We start from the raw sequence: 14,281 nt of genomic DNA on the forward strand, positions 1-14,281 counted from the left end.
ATATTTCTTCTGTTGCTTCTGAATTAGTCTGGGTAAGAGCTTTGCAATCATAACTTATTATCACAGAATCTTACATACGATAGTGTTCTTGATACATTAGAAGGGGAACAAATACTTTGTTTTCACAAGAACTAAGTGCTTTAGGAATAACAAACAATTCTGTGATGTTCTGCATAATTGGATTTAATGTTCTTTCAAGAGATTGCTGTGAAGCTGCCTATAATACACTTTTACTTTCCTGGATGATTCTAGCCTTGCATAAATTTGAGTTGACAAAATACAAGATACTTTCTACAGCTATGCTAGGAGAATAATAATTTCATTTTTGGCACAAGTCCAGAAGCTGAGAACAACTGTTTCTTATCTCTGGTTACCAGTAGAGGTTTACTATCCATTACAAACCTAGTGCAGGTAATGGACATAAATATTTAATGCCTGGTTAAGACCACTTTAGTTGCCAATCTGAAAACTCTTGCTGGTAGTATCCCTGTGTGCTACAGTACTCAAGAAGCAGACATTTTGTAATTTTTTAATTGAAAAGTGTTCTATTGTTCTAGCTTGCACAGTGTAAGAACCCATTATCATACACTCAGCTACTTGCAAGGCTGTTGACTGAAATCAAATACTACAACAAAATATGGGACATTTTAACAGTGAATTGAAATTTCCCTGTAATTTATTTGTATTAATATACATTTTAATGTTTACCTAATTTGGGAGTTTTATTTTTTTCCTTTGGTGTGCTAACATCTGAGTCTCACTTGGCCTATTCAACTTAAGTGAACACAGCTTTTGACGGCAAGCTGATATACTTTTTTTCAGAATGTATAATGAAACAGTAGCATGCTGGTTCTCTGAACTTCAGCAGTGTTTTAATCTATGCAGGGATCTGAATAAAATATTAAATAGGATGATGGTATAATTTTATCTGTGTTGATATTACAAAAAAATAATCTGATAAATATTTCACTTTAGCACTACAAACATAATGAAAAATACATGTATGTTTGCTAATAGTAAACTATTTATTCTCCAGCTACTCAAAGAGTAAATGTAGTATGTTTGAAAGTTACTCTCAGTGGTCCTTATTTATATAGTCAGCACACACTTCTAGTCACTGTATAATAGTATGAGTGTACCTTTTAAGTTCTAAATACAAACAAAATCTCTTGATTTTGACTCTTATTTGTCACTAGAGGTTAAAGTATTGGGAAAGTCTTAGGACAGAAACTGCAAAGTAGCACTGCCTAGTATGCATACACCATACACTGTTACGTATATCTTCTCAATTATTTTTTTTTAATATTTATTATACAGGGTGTTTCAAAAAGATGGACCTAATTTGAAATCACTGTGTCTTTGAAACTGGGTCCATCTCTTCGAAACACCCTGTATATGCAATTTAGCATCATGATAGTTCAAGCTGGGCACAGTCATATGTTCACAATCAAGACCTGCATGACCTGCTTGGTGCCCATAGTAGCTGTAAATCAGCAAGGTGCTTAATTCTGTTCACATTTTAATAATGCTAATAATTTACTGGCTCAGCCTAGGAACTCTACCTGCATGTCTTACGTTGTTCTACCTGGCATTGTCATCCTTAGTATCTTCATGCAAACACGGAGCTAGGAATTTGTTTATTTATTCACATAAAGTCTGTTTTCATACCAATTATTTTCACTGCAGCAAGATGTGGAGATGGTGACTTCAGCTATAGGCAGGCAGGGGGAATGAAATGTTGAGACAACCTTTGCCTCTGGAAAGACTCTGATTCCCCAAGAATCAGAAGTTCGCCTCTGTGTAAGATACCTTAACCTTTCAAAGAAGATGCAATGAGTGCTATTGCGATTATTTTCAAATAAGAACATTATAAATGAAAAATTATTGCTCTCTGCAGACTACAATGAGCTTATGCTTCTTTTCCTGAGAGAATATGCTAAAGCAATGTTTCCCCTCCATAATCGGTTCATGATATATGCCGGCAGAATGCCACCTCCAATACGTACGCCCGCGTGATGGTGGCACAATAGAAGTGTCGGCATAATCTATGAGTTCTTTGAGAACCTTCACAACAAATATCAGTATACATCTGTAACATATGATCTTTTCCCCCCCAGACTTATAGAGAATTGATTTCTAAATTATGTGCATTTATTATTGCACTAGGCGAGACCGAAGAACAATCAGATCATGTTGTGTAGCACTGAAGTCTAATGTTGCACCGTGTAGTTGAGATACTGATGTCAGAATACATCAGCTGCACAATTTAGAAGTTACAATGCAGAAACCTCAGTCAAAACCTGTCTTTCATAAGGACTACACAGCATGGGGTGATCGTGAGCTCCTTCTCCACTCGGATTCTGCTGTTCTTAAATCCAAGCGAACCCTCACTGCTCCCCTGCAATGCCAGCAGCACTGGCTGCTGCCGTAGCACACATGCAGACTTATACTGAGTATATCATTTTCAGAACACTTATAATAAATTTGAAGAAGGGATTTTTAGTCACGAAAAGGTTCAGCACGCGATCAGTGCCAATTACAATGACAGTAATATTACAAGAGTTATAAAAATTGGCCTTTCCACTCCACATTTCCTGCTGGAATCTTTATGGCAAATTTTTCTCACCTGCAGCCTAGGGTTGACACTATATGATAAAACGTAAATAATGCACACATTTAATCATGAACAGTGTTTCCAGAAGTTCCAAATGCCACTTGTAATGCAAAATATATAATTCATCTAATGCTCATTCTCTTAAATGTCACACTACTATAAAATGGCAAAAACTAAGGATCTACTTGTTTAATAAAGAAATACTGCATGAAATACAGAACAGTGATATAGTCTGTATTGATTCACAAATCCTAAGTTACAGATACTTCATGTTGCTAACTTCTCTTGCTCTCTTAAACTCTTAAAAATAAAATCGCTAAAACTGGCTCACAAATGAGGTTGTAAAATGACCTAATCAAATTTGTGGAGATATTTATACAAATGGAATTAGATAAATAGAAAAATATTTGGTAAATATTCCATGTCTCTCATAGCAAAACAGAACAGAAAAATTCCAATATATGTATATTGAGTATGTCTATTTTACCACAGTCCTGGAGTCTGAGGACAACAACATGTCCTAAACTGAACACAATGTACATCTCATGACAACATGGGCACATGGTTAAATGCACCAGAGTTAAATTTGGCAGTGTTAACAATGAAGTAGTTTTTGTTTAGGCTTCACAGACCCAATGTTACTCCAGAAAGATTATAAAATACTAAGGGAAAGCCTATCTTCACAGCCTACAAATTCAGACAGTGGACAAAAGTATAATAGGCAATAACCCATCTTCTTGGTCTTATTAAGATTAAAAAAAAAAAAAAAAATACTTGCAAATTATTTAGCATTGCAGAATATGGGATTACCTACCAACCCAGAAATTAATTTGGCTGCCATAAGATAATAAGACGGCAATTCTCCTGACCACTCCCTCCCAAAAAACCTCTCTACTTTAAAATAAATACTATGCAGCATTTAAAAATTGCTGACAAATCAAGGAAACAAGAGAGAACGATTTATAAATAATTATCTTACACAAGATATTAATTACAAGGAAGAAATGCTTCCTTTCAGGTGAAATATAGTAGAAATGGTCACTTAGTACAAAAGTGCAGAAAAACGGAAAACATGGGTATAAGGGTAGAATTCCACAAATCCTATTTCATTGTGAATCAAATATATTATTAAGTTTCATGGACAGATTATCTCTGGTTGTCCTGAAAAGAAAATATAATGAAAAAATAAAAGCCCACAAAAAATGTGGCTATGGTCACAATATTCTAAACAAGAAATGGACTGAAGTCCTTAACTTTAAACCTGATCTATGCATCACACAAATCTTGAGGTTGAATTAGTGCCCAGTGCAGCTACAAATTCACCATGATAACAACAATGGTAAGACTTGCGAAGTGAACTTTTTAATTGATACTTCACTAATTTTCTTTTCTTCTTCTTCAGAAGCACATGAAGTCATTTTGCATTTATACAAAAGTAGGGAAACAAGAAGTTTTCTAGCAATCAGGCTCCTCTAGATAATATGACTACATTTAAATGCAATAATAAAATCCATTTTGTTCCAGGGAGTTCTCGGAGTTAGGCTGATTCTTTTGTGACTACTTATCTTCTGTCTTTATATTACTGTTTGGTAAGAGTTTCTATTCAAAACATTCAATATGATATCTAAAAATATTAAATCATATATCCAAGATGTTGATGAATGGACACTGTCTTCAATGTCTACATGTCAAAAGCACTATCTGGAAGATAATATAATATAATGCAGTAAGAAATAAGAGAGAAAGATATAGCTGTTAGCGCTGGAAAATTGTCTATCAGATGGATGGGTAAAGTGTCTTAAGAGTCCCAGAGCCCTGTCATTTTTAGTCAGATGTCTTAATTAGCAGGACTTGCCCTTTTTAAAGACGTCTGCCTGTGCAAGAAAGAGCTTCACTAATCTTTGCTTTGCCTAATAATCTAAGCACTCACACAGAAAGTGGGAAATGCAAGCACTTGACTTCTCTCCCACACCACACTCAGATCCACACCTCCTATTTTTCAGGAGAGTGGCCTAAATAACTGAAGCAAGACACAAAAGCACAGAAAGACAAAGAAGAATAAAAAACCCACATCTGAACTGTAACAGCTCGGAGCTTATCCTGAGAAAGAGAGACCGAGGTTACATAGCCTGCTCCTGTGATCTTGTTTCTTAAACAATTGTCTGACATAAAATGCAGCAGGTACACTCTGATTGCGAGCTTGCAATACAAAATGTTGGCTGCAGCATTTGTAACATTCCTGTTTCTGAATGAAAGCTGCTATGGCTGCCTTGTTTCATGTTGAAGTCAGTGCTGTTCCTGCTTGGAAGTCCAAAACTTAAAGGCATGGTGAGGTATCTCCAGTTAAAATACAGTTCCTAGCACATATTTAGGTATGCAGATTAGAAAGTCTGGTACTGATGTAGGTACAGGTAGCAGAAGCTTGTGGCTTGGGAAAAACAAATCACAAAATGTTAGTTAGATGTAAATCAGCCTTTTAGAATTGCAAACTGAAATGTTCTTTCTGTCCCTCATATTTCCAGGTTGTTCACCTTAACAAAAGTCCATGTTCTCTAAGCTTGGGAATCACAAGCAGCACCTGGGATCTCCCAGTCACACACTCCCAGTAATTGCCAGTTATATCTGAGTACTATTTCACACAGTCACTTCATTTATATGTTATACATACCAACAGGTGGCTCATACTGGAGCCGGACAGTAAATTGCAAGGTTTGTTTATACTTTTAAAAGACATAATTCCTTATATTTATCAGCGATCACAAGTAATGCATGTGAACGAGCTATCACATTAAAAATAGGATGGATGGGAGGCTGACTAGCACAGCAAATGATATTAAAAGCAATCTGACATCAATCCTACCGCTCATTTATTGCATCACAAAAAAAAAAAAAAAGTAATAACTATGGTGACAAATATAGGTGGGTTCTCCAAAAAGAGACAACAAATCCCATTTTTTGTAAGAGGCAGCATCATAGAGCAAAATAAAGGAGAAGTAAAAAAAGTAAAATTATGCCAGAGTCACTGAAAACTCTGGAGTCTGCATTATGCTTGAAATTGCAGGTACTCTTTTCTACACTTCAGTTACTGTATATAGTTTTCAAATTAAGTACTGTACCATCATCCATGAAAGGGTCACAGATTTTTTAAAATTACTTTGCTAAATATTTACTAATTTCTCTTTCACAGAGAAGAGGTTTTTTTCCTCTTCCTCCCCCCCCCCCCCCCCCCCCCCTTTTTTTTTCCTATTTTTGTTTTACATCCTGACTTATCATCCTAGGTAAACAGCAAAACCTTCAAAACCATCAGCCTCACTCTGTGGCTATCCAACGATGTAATGTCTTGCACATGTAATACATTTATCAGCCATATCTTAACAACTATTGCTGTGAATGCTGAGAGCGTCTGTCCTTGGCAAGGAATAAACTGAGGAGGAGCTGGAACTCTGTGGAGACTGGCACAGTGAAATGAGTTTGGGGAAGCATGAAGGACTGATCAGAACATCAAGGGCTGAGGTGAGAGAACCCAGCAAAAAATGTAGGAGGCCTGGAGAGAGGCAAGTTCATGTGCCAGCACAAAAGTAAGGCCCAGTCTTGGCTACAGACCTTTGTACTTGAGGGCAGACCAAAACCTTGCTATAGAGACGAAAGTGTATACGAGCTCTTTTATCATTTTTTTTAAACTCACAGCCAGGAAACATCTGAAGAATCCTGTGCCACAGTACAGATAAACACTGTCACCTGGTCATTTAGAATAAGAAAGAGTGGAAAGAGAAGGTCAAGCTGCAAGAAAGGACAATGGAAAAAAGATTGTCCCTAAATCAAAAATGTTACAAAGCAGGATTCTTTTTTTTTTTTAAATATTTTTCACTCCTTGTATCTCTAACTCACACTTTCCTTCCCATCACTTTCAGAAATAGCTATAAGAATAGCTCTTAGAACAGGCTGCAAGTATTTAGAAAGAGGGACTACCACTTAATTCCTTGCCTGCACAGGGCATGACAACTATGAGTTCCCTGCATCACTACCTGATTACTTTTTTGACTAGGGTTTCAACAGCCCTGTGCAGCCTCAGTCCTGATCAAACAGACACAGACAATTGATGCTCTAATTTCTATATATAAAATAATAGCAAATAGAAAAAAACATTTCTGCAGATTAACAGCTCATATTTTTTTATTGAAGATAAGAGAGAAATGTGATTCAGTCACTGATTTAACGTGAACTTGACTACAGTACCACACTTTTTGCAGATCAACTACAGAAGGACAATTTTTCAGGTAAGTATATAAACACTGTTGAGAGCTGAAGATCATCCCTCATATGTTAAGGTGAGTTAGCATGTATGTTAGAGGGAAAGTTGGTGCTGAGTTTGAGAGGATGAACTGATTATTACTAGCATATAAATTAGGTATGAAGTAGCCAATAAATTGCATATTTTCCTTACTTATTGCAGTTTGCATTGATCTTACATGTATTTCAGCTCCTTAGACAAAACCACTTTGTGAGCTGAGCTTATAAAATAAAACCAGAGAGCAAAATTACCATGATTCATCTTTTCCCTGCTGTTGCCACAGCTAGACTGGATCAGTCACTTACAAGCCATTAAATTCACCCTCATTTAACCTGCCCAGTTCTGTTTGGAAACCCTTATGTTTGATTTGTTCACTCCCAAAACTACAGATACAGAAATAAGACTGGTGTTGCTGGCATTCTCTCTCATGCACAGCTACGTCTCCAACAGATGTGCTTCCATCAGTGCAGGGATGCAGCAGAGGCAGTACATGAAAAGCATGTCCAAGCATGATATTTTCCTCAGGTGTAGTAATAGTACATGATACAAAGGAACTTGATACTTTTGGAATTTGATGCTTATGAAAGATGGGACTGATAGATGTACTGACAGTTTTCAGTGACTGAGCACTTATACTTGGGAAGTATTCTGTAGATATTTTCAGTGCTTCAAAAACCTAATTTTTGCATGCACATGTAAGAACATGTATATGCACATACATCTAAGGAAGAGAGAGAATATACAAATACACGTGTCTCTTTTTTCTCAGTGATTTGGTTATTTCTGAAGTGAGCACATTTTCACCTGGCTCCTTCTCCTAAAGCAAACCTCAAGTGGTGAGATGTATCCAGCATGATTTCCACTCTTTGCTGGCTCTGATTAGTACACGGAAAAAAAATGTATTGTCTCAGTATCACACTAATGGTGGGTGGGCTAAAAGAGGTGACTGTCATACCACTGAGCAACTTTTAGATTGATCTAGTTTATCAGTAATGAGGCAGAAAGGGTCTAGGACACAACTGTCACACAAGTTCCCTGGTTGCATTCAGCACCAGCACAGAGAACGTGCTCTTCAGTGTGACAGTGTAGTTTCACATTGTGATAGAGGTTGGGTTAATTTACCCTTCAAATTTATTCCTTCACCAGGAATATACCATATGTAATAAGAAAAACAGGCCTCTGCTTACATATTGTGTTCATGCCATATACATGTACAAGTCATATAAGAACTTGCATGTTCAACCTGGACAAGCCTGATTTGCAGTTATATATATTGAGCTGACAAATTATTGACGATGATTAAGAGTTAAATAAAAGAGACTTTGAAAAAAAAAGTATTAGAAATTACAAAAATAGGGCTTATTTCTTCTATGATGCATGGTTGAATCTTTGTGAGCCTGCATTATGCTTATATGGCACAATATCGACTCTGGTTTTGACTTTGCAGTTCATTCCACTGAGAATTTTCAGTTTCCCATTGAGATTTTCAGTGGAAAAATGGTTAACCAATTAAAATTACAATGCAGTATCAGCTGAAGAAAAGTTTGTCCTCTACCCCACTGTGAACATAGCTGTGCAATAATAGCAACATCTATTTCTGATGTCTGGATAGTTTGTCCCTGCATGTAGGAGATCATTATCCTGTGACTGTGTTCTGTTCTGCTGATACAATCTCTTAAATAAAGTTTTACTGTTTACTTTCCTTAATTGAAGTACAATAGAAAAGACACAGCCTCTGAGAAGATTCATTTTAGTCACTGGCTTAGAGCTTTGAAGGTGTTTCAAGTTGTCTTTCAGTGTACTTCAAAACATCCTTGATAAAAGAGTGAGTGTGGAGGTGGAGTGGGAATATTCCTGGCAATTATGTTTTATGCAAAGTTGTAAAAAGTTTACTGAACTGCCATCCTTTTGCCAACTTTCCCACTGTGGTTTTGATCCTCTCATAGCCCTGCTAAGTGATCAAATCCTGCAAAATATTTTTCTTGCAGGTCTTATTTTGCCCCTTTTTGGAGCTGAATACTTCTTTGAACTGATAAACCCAATTTAATTTTCTTTGAATCCTTTCTAGGTTACAATCATCAGAAACTCTCACGTATTTTTAATGTAATTTTAATTCACTAGTCCTAAAAGAGAACCTTTAAACAATGAAGTTCAGCCTTGCTTTGATGTGATACTGGCAGATATTTTCCTTTTACCCTGGACTACATGAACTTATTTAACACTTTTCTTCTCATAGTAATGAAAAAAAAAAGAAAAATATTATAATACAATATAAAATAAAAACTCATAGCAACAATAACTGACATGGATACAAAAATGCCAACTGTCTACACAAACTGAGCAAGAAAAATGGGAAATTACTCACTGGTAAGAAAATGTTGGGAAGTAGGGCCAAAATCTCTGTGAGCTTCATGCAGTTGTCGGATGCGCTCATCAATGGCCACCTGTCAAGAGAGGAAAAAAATGACTCTCTTCTAAACAAGTAACAATTATAGTCAGATACTTTTTTTTTCCATTAGAGAACATTCTGTTTAAAATTAAGCAGGCTCCTGCAACAATTATTACTCCTCAAGATTTAACTGAGATTTAATGGGTTTTATCCAAAAGAAAGGAGGTCGAAAAAGGTTTGGGTTTGGTTTTTGGTATTTTTTCCCCCCTCAGCTACACCTGATGCTAGAACAACTTTAAAATGGAAAGGCTGGTAAATATAGGTACAGCAAACTGGCCTGAGTTTATGTACCTGAAGAGAATAGCACTGTTGCTTGCCAATACTGAAGTCAGAAACATTCCTCTGTTGATACTTTTACAGAATTACCTCAAAAGTACCTTTTGAGAGTTTACTATTATAAATCAACATGTGAAAAGTGATCTCTCTTAAATGTAGGCATGATAACCATATTTTAGCCAAGTGCTGAAATGAGGATAACCAAAGAGTGTCTGGTACAAACATTTCTTTGTTATTTTAATCAGTCAAATCCAAGCCCCTCAAGCTTTTCCTTGGAAAAGTCCTTTGAAGAACACGTTGTTCCCAGTGTTTTGTTGGGTTAATGCACAGCATGAAAACACAGATGCTATTAATAATTCTCAGACTGGTTTTATCTTTACCCTTGAAAATCCCAGTAGAATTAAGTATTAAGCAAGCAGTCAAGAGAGGGTGGTTGCTATAAGATTCCATAGTGTATGAATGACATCTCTCAGGACCTTTATAGCCTATTTACTAAAAGGATACCATCACTAAGTTAGGGCTAAGAATAGGATTAGGTAAGCAAGGAAAAATATTTGGAAGTAATGATAGAATATTTTAAAAAATGTATTAAGTAAAATGAATGGTAGGAAGCAGATTCAGTTAACTTAGATATTGCCTGTAAGAAAAAGCGTTGTATCAAAACTAGCAAAGCAGAAAGTAAAACTGATTGATCTGTTTTTGTTGTCCTAGTTGTGAGATGCATAACAAAGAAACTAATAGGTTGCATGGGTAAAAAGCCATCCACAGTTTAAAACTTTCAGAGATTTCTTTTGGTTGGTGGTAGGAAGGAGCAATAACTGGGCATGATTCAGTTAGGGGGGAAAAATAATGATAGAATTGACTAGCTCTTTGATATGGATGTGTTTGTTTGCCAAATAATCCCTAGACCCCAAAATATTGTTTCACTAAGCACAAGAGAAATTTAATATCAGAACATTATTTCTTTGCTTCCAGTTTCAAAACTGACACTATGACCAAAAATTCCACATTCTTTTCTTTCCTCAAGCCATTTTTCAGATGGTTTTCCCACAGCTTCATGAATTTCTATGCCTCCTTTTCCATTCTGGCTTCCTATACACAGACATAATCCATATGATTGTTGTTAGTCCTGGTTGACCAGCACCTCCTCACATAGCTCAGCTACTAGCATATCACCATGTAGCCTCTTGTCTTATTTCTACTGCTTTCTTGAATCCATAGTTGCTCGGAGAGCAACATTTATGCCGGTGTGTTTAAGGCAGGCACATGCTGGATCAGTCCTGTGACCTGTGGTTTTTCTGTTTAATCTTGATGATTGCTTAGCTGGACAAAACTAAGCCTAGGAAGAGGCTGAACTCTGGATAAGATCTGGAAGTGTGGGTAGAAGAAGGCTGGGTAAAGGACAATTTAAGCATGGACACTGAATTGCACAGACAGATGTTCTATTAAGCAACGCTGCATACTAGGGACCGACTTCGGGCTTGAGTTCACACCTAGTTCACAGCACAGATATAAGTTAGAGAAGTCTGCAAGTGCATAGAAAATGATGATAGGACTGCTTCTAGTCATCAGTAGCATTTGCTTAAGTATAGAAGCATAAACTAATGTGATATTTTTAATCAAGAAATGGCCTTTCAATGAAGACTAGGAAGGTAAACATTGATTAAAAAACCATGCAAATAAAAAAACCCCAAAACAAACAGAAAATGTTAATGGAATTATGTATACTCTTTGGAATCCTCTTAAAATAAACCTCTTAACATATTTATTTTGTCATTAGGACATTATTGGTTAGTAAAGAAAGATAAGCCTCCTCCTTTATATTAGCACGTATTTTTCAGTAAGACAACTAGGATTGAAAAAGTACTTTCTTGCATGCAGAATCTCTAAAGAGAATGAGAGTTCTACTAATACACAGCAGGAAGCAGTGTTTCATATAAGAGAATGACAACAGCCAGCTCCTGGTCAGAATGGAGTCTGGAAACCCTTTGGTATGTGTGACCACCGCCAGCTCACAGCCCAAACAACTGCTGTAAGTGTGCTAAAACTGAGAATTTCAATCACTTCAAAATATTCAGGTGAGCTTTGAGCTGCCCAAAATAATTAAACTGAGATTTTTTTTTAGCCATATATGCACATCCAGCAAAATAAAATATCTTACACACTTCAGGGTAAGCTTTCAAAATGAACAGCCTTGTATGTGAGCCAGGAAATAACCTATGTCTAGAGGTAGATTTTATCAATATAGAGATGAATAAAACATTGGGAAATCTTGAGTATTCTCCAGGAAATATCACCTGAGAACATAAAAAGTTATTCCATTTGGCTGCCAGGAAATAAAACTTATTGATGTATCATCATACTACTTTTTAGGTGCCAAAAGATGAATTCGCTGTTGATGGTAGAGCAATGAAGATTATTGCGGTCAGTGCCTCTGAATTTTACCAACACTAAGATGTAAATGATAAAATAACAGAATTTGAATCCACAATAACTGCGTTTTTTTGTGGAAAAACAAACAAAAAATCCCCACCACCTGAACAAACAGTGATTACTTAGCGAAGAATGTATCTCTGATCCAACAGAGTCAGAGTTGGATTTGGCTTCCTGGCTTACACCCTGACTACCTAGAAAAGGAGAGTTATATCCACCTAGGTCTTTATAACTGGTATGTGATTCTTGAAAAGAATTCTCGCTGGCATGTATTTTTTTTTAATTCATTTTCAAAAACAAGCCATAGACAATTCCCACATTTTAAATTTTGCCTTGTTTTCTTCCAAGTCAAATGAAACAGATTGCTACAATATAAGCACAACTGGTATCCTATGTATTTTTGAACACAGTGCTTTGAACCAAGTGAAGTTTTCTGTAGAACAAAATGATGCTGTGAAAAACTGGAGCTATGTGTGAAGAAAACAGCAACATTTTCAATCCAATTCAAGCATTACTTTCCCTTGCTTTAAGTGGAAGAAAAGATGTATACTGTTAATGAAGTTTTGCAAATTCCATCCCCCCCCCCGCCGCCATATCTCAATAGCCAAAGGAAAAATTGTGTTTTCTGACTTCAGTGGTCTCTTCCTACTAATATCAGCTTCCCCAGATTAGTATCTAAAAAGTAATAATTTTAAAGGTACTATTAGCAGTACAGAACATGCAATATGGGACCATGGATTGGATTTGAGCATCTTTTAGGTAAACCTGTCTACAGTATTTCTCCACAAGTAATGTTGTTACCAAAAAAAAAAAAAAAAAAAAAAAAAAAAAAAAATCAATAAAATGAATAAGTGGATTTTGAAAAGTCAGAACTTGTTGTTTTTTTTTTACTGCCAGAAATATTTTTATATCTGACTTTGACTTAAAAACAAACATCAGCATTTTCTGTAATCAGGATACTTAACTCTTGCTTTTCTTCACTGACAACACATGCTTGAAGACACATGCATTGCCATTATTTATTCAATCCCGTTTTACATAACTTATGTCTTCTTTCAGTCACAACAAATGGAAGAGTAGTAGTGCAGTAGTGCAGTAAACATTATACTTGAAGTTGAAGATGGTAATATTAAAAATCCTACACTAATTTTAAGTGATATTGACACATAACATAAACAGCTTCTTCTAAACAAATCAATTAATAATTTTTTTTAAAAAAGTTAATTGAAATTCCTGTCCTTTGAAAACATTTGATGAATCAAGTTCTGTTTCCCATCATTTGGATGCAGCCATGTGAACTGAACATATCATCATGTTAGATAAACAAATTTAGACAATAGCAAAAGCAAAGCTCTGTCATGTAGTTAGGAATAGTTTGTAAGTACTTTACTTAATGCAAAGGTTCAACCTTGAAAACACTCATTGTAACAGGTCCACTGAGATCAGAATAAGGATTTGATGGATTTCACTTGGGTCTACTACTAAATCATCTAATAAAAAAAAAAAAAAAGAAAGATGGGTTTTAACTGAGAACATTTTTATTTAATCTAAAACTTTCTTTTGTGTTTATGTCCACACTGCAAAACAGGCCTAAATCAAGAGGGAAAATTAAGCTGATTTCCAGTATTTCCCATGTTCTCAAAAAGTACCAACTATTAAGATGTGCTGCAGTTGCTGAGCTATTTAGAAAGTTGTGATGGAGGAAGGACGTACAGCCCATCATGTTGTTAAAGTGGTGCCTGCAAATAATCAGTGGCCTCAGCAAAAAATGGTCTTTCTCTTGACCCATGAATCTCGTATTCTTGAATGTATAAATTCCATACTGGGACAACCTCAACCTAACACTCAGCCTCGGTCTAGCACTGTGTCAATCCTGTCCCAGTCTTCCCCATAGCTCTGATGTTCAACTGAACAAGTTCAGTACAAGACACCACCTCTGGGGTGCTCACCTCCTGGACAGATATCTCTAATCACTAGACTAGAAGGTACTCTGCAAAATGTGCAGCTCCAATGCTTTATCAGCAAAGGTGACTCGTCAAATGCCAGTTTTTGCTCAGCACACTCAGAGAATTCACATTAAATTAACTTTGCAAGGAATTTATTCAAAAATTCTTATATGTGAGTCATAAATGGCCATAGACAAATGGCCAGTGAGGCTAGTGATGGTGCCTTCACCCTCATTAGCACTGAAACAATTAACAAAAAGGCTTCTGTGGGT

At 36.1% G+C, this 14,281-nt stretch overlaps 1 protein-coding gene across 5 annotated transcripts in view; it reads right to left on the reverse strand.

Annotated features, from left to right (window-relative positions):
* Nucleotides 1–14,281, reverse strand: part of DMD (dystrophin) — a gene marked incomplete at both ends in the record, with an annotated part of 1,256,016 nt that overhangs the window by 120,214 nt on the left and 1,121,521 nt on the right. For all 5 annotated transcript variants that reach the window (XM_080362523.1, XM_080362521.1, XM_080362520.1 and 2 more), the window contains one exon: nt 9,271–9,349. In XM_080362523.1, the coding sequence (XP_080218649.1) occupies nt 9,271–9,349 (79 nt within the window). The remainder of the gene's footprint in view (nt 1–9,270; nt 9,350–14,281) is intronic.

The sequence above is a fragment of the Nesoenas mayeri genome (genome assembly GCF_963082525.1).
Source record: "Nesoenas mayeri genome assembly, chromosome: 1".
NCBI lineage: Eukaryota > Metazoa > Chordata > Aves > Columbiformes > Columbidae > Nesoenas > Nesoenas mayeri.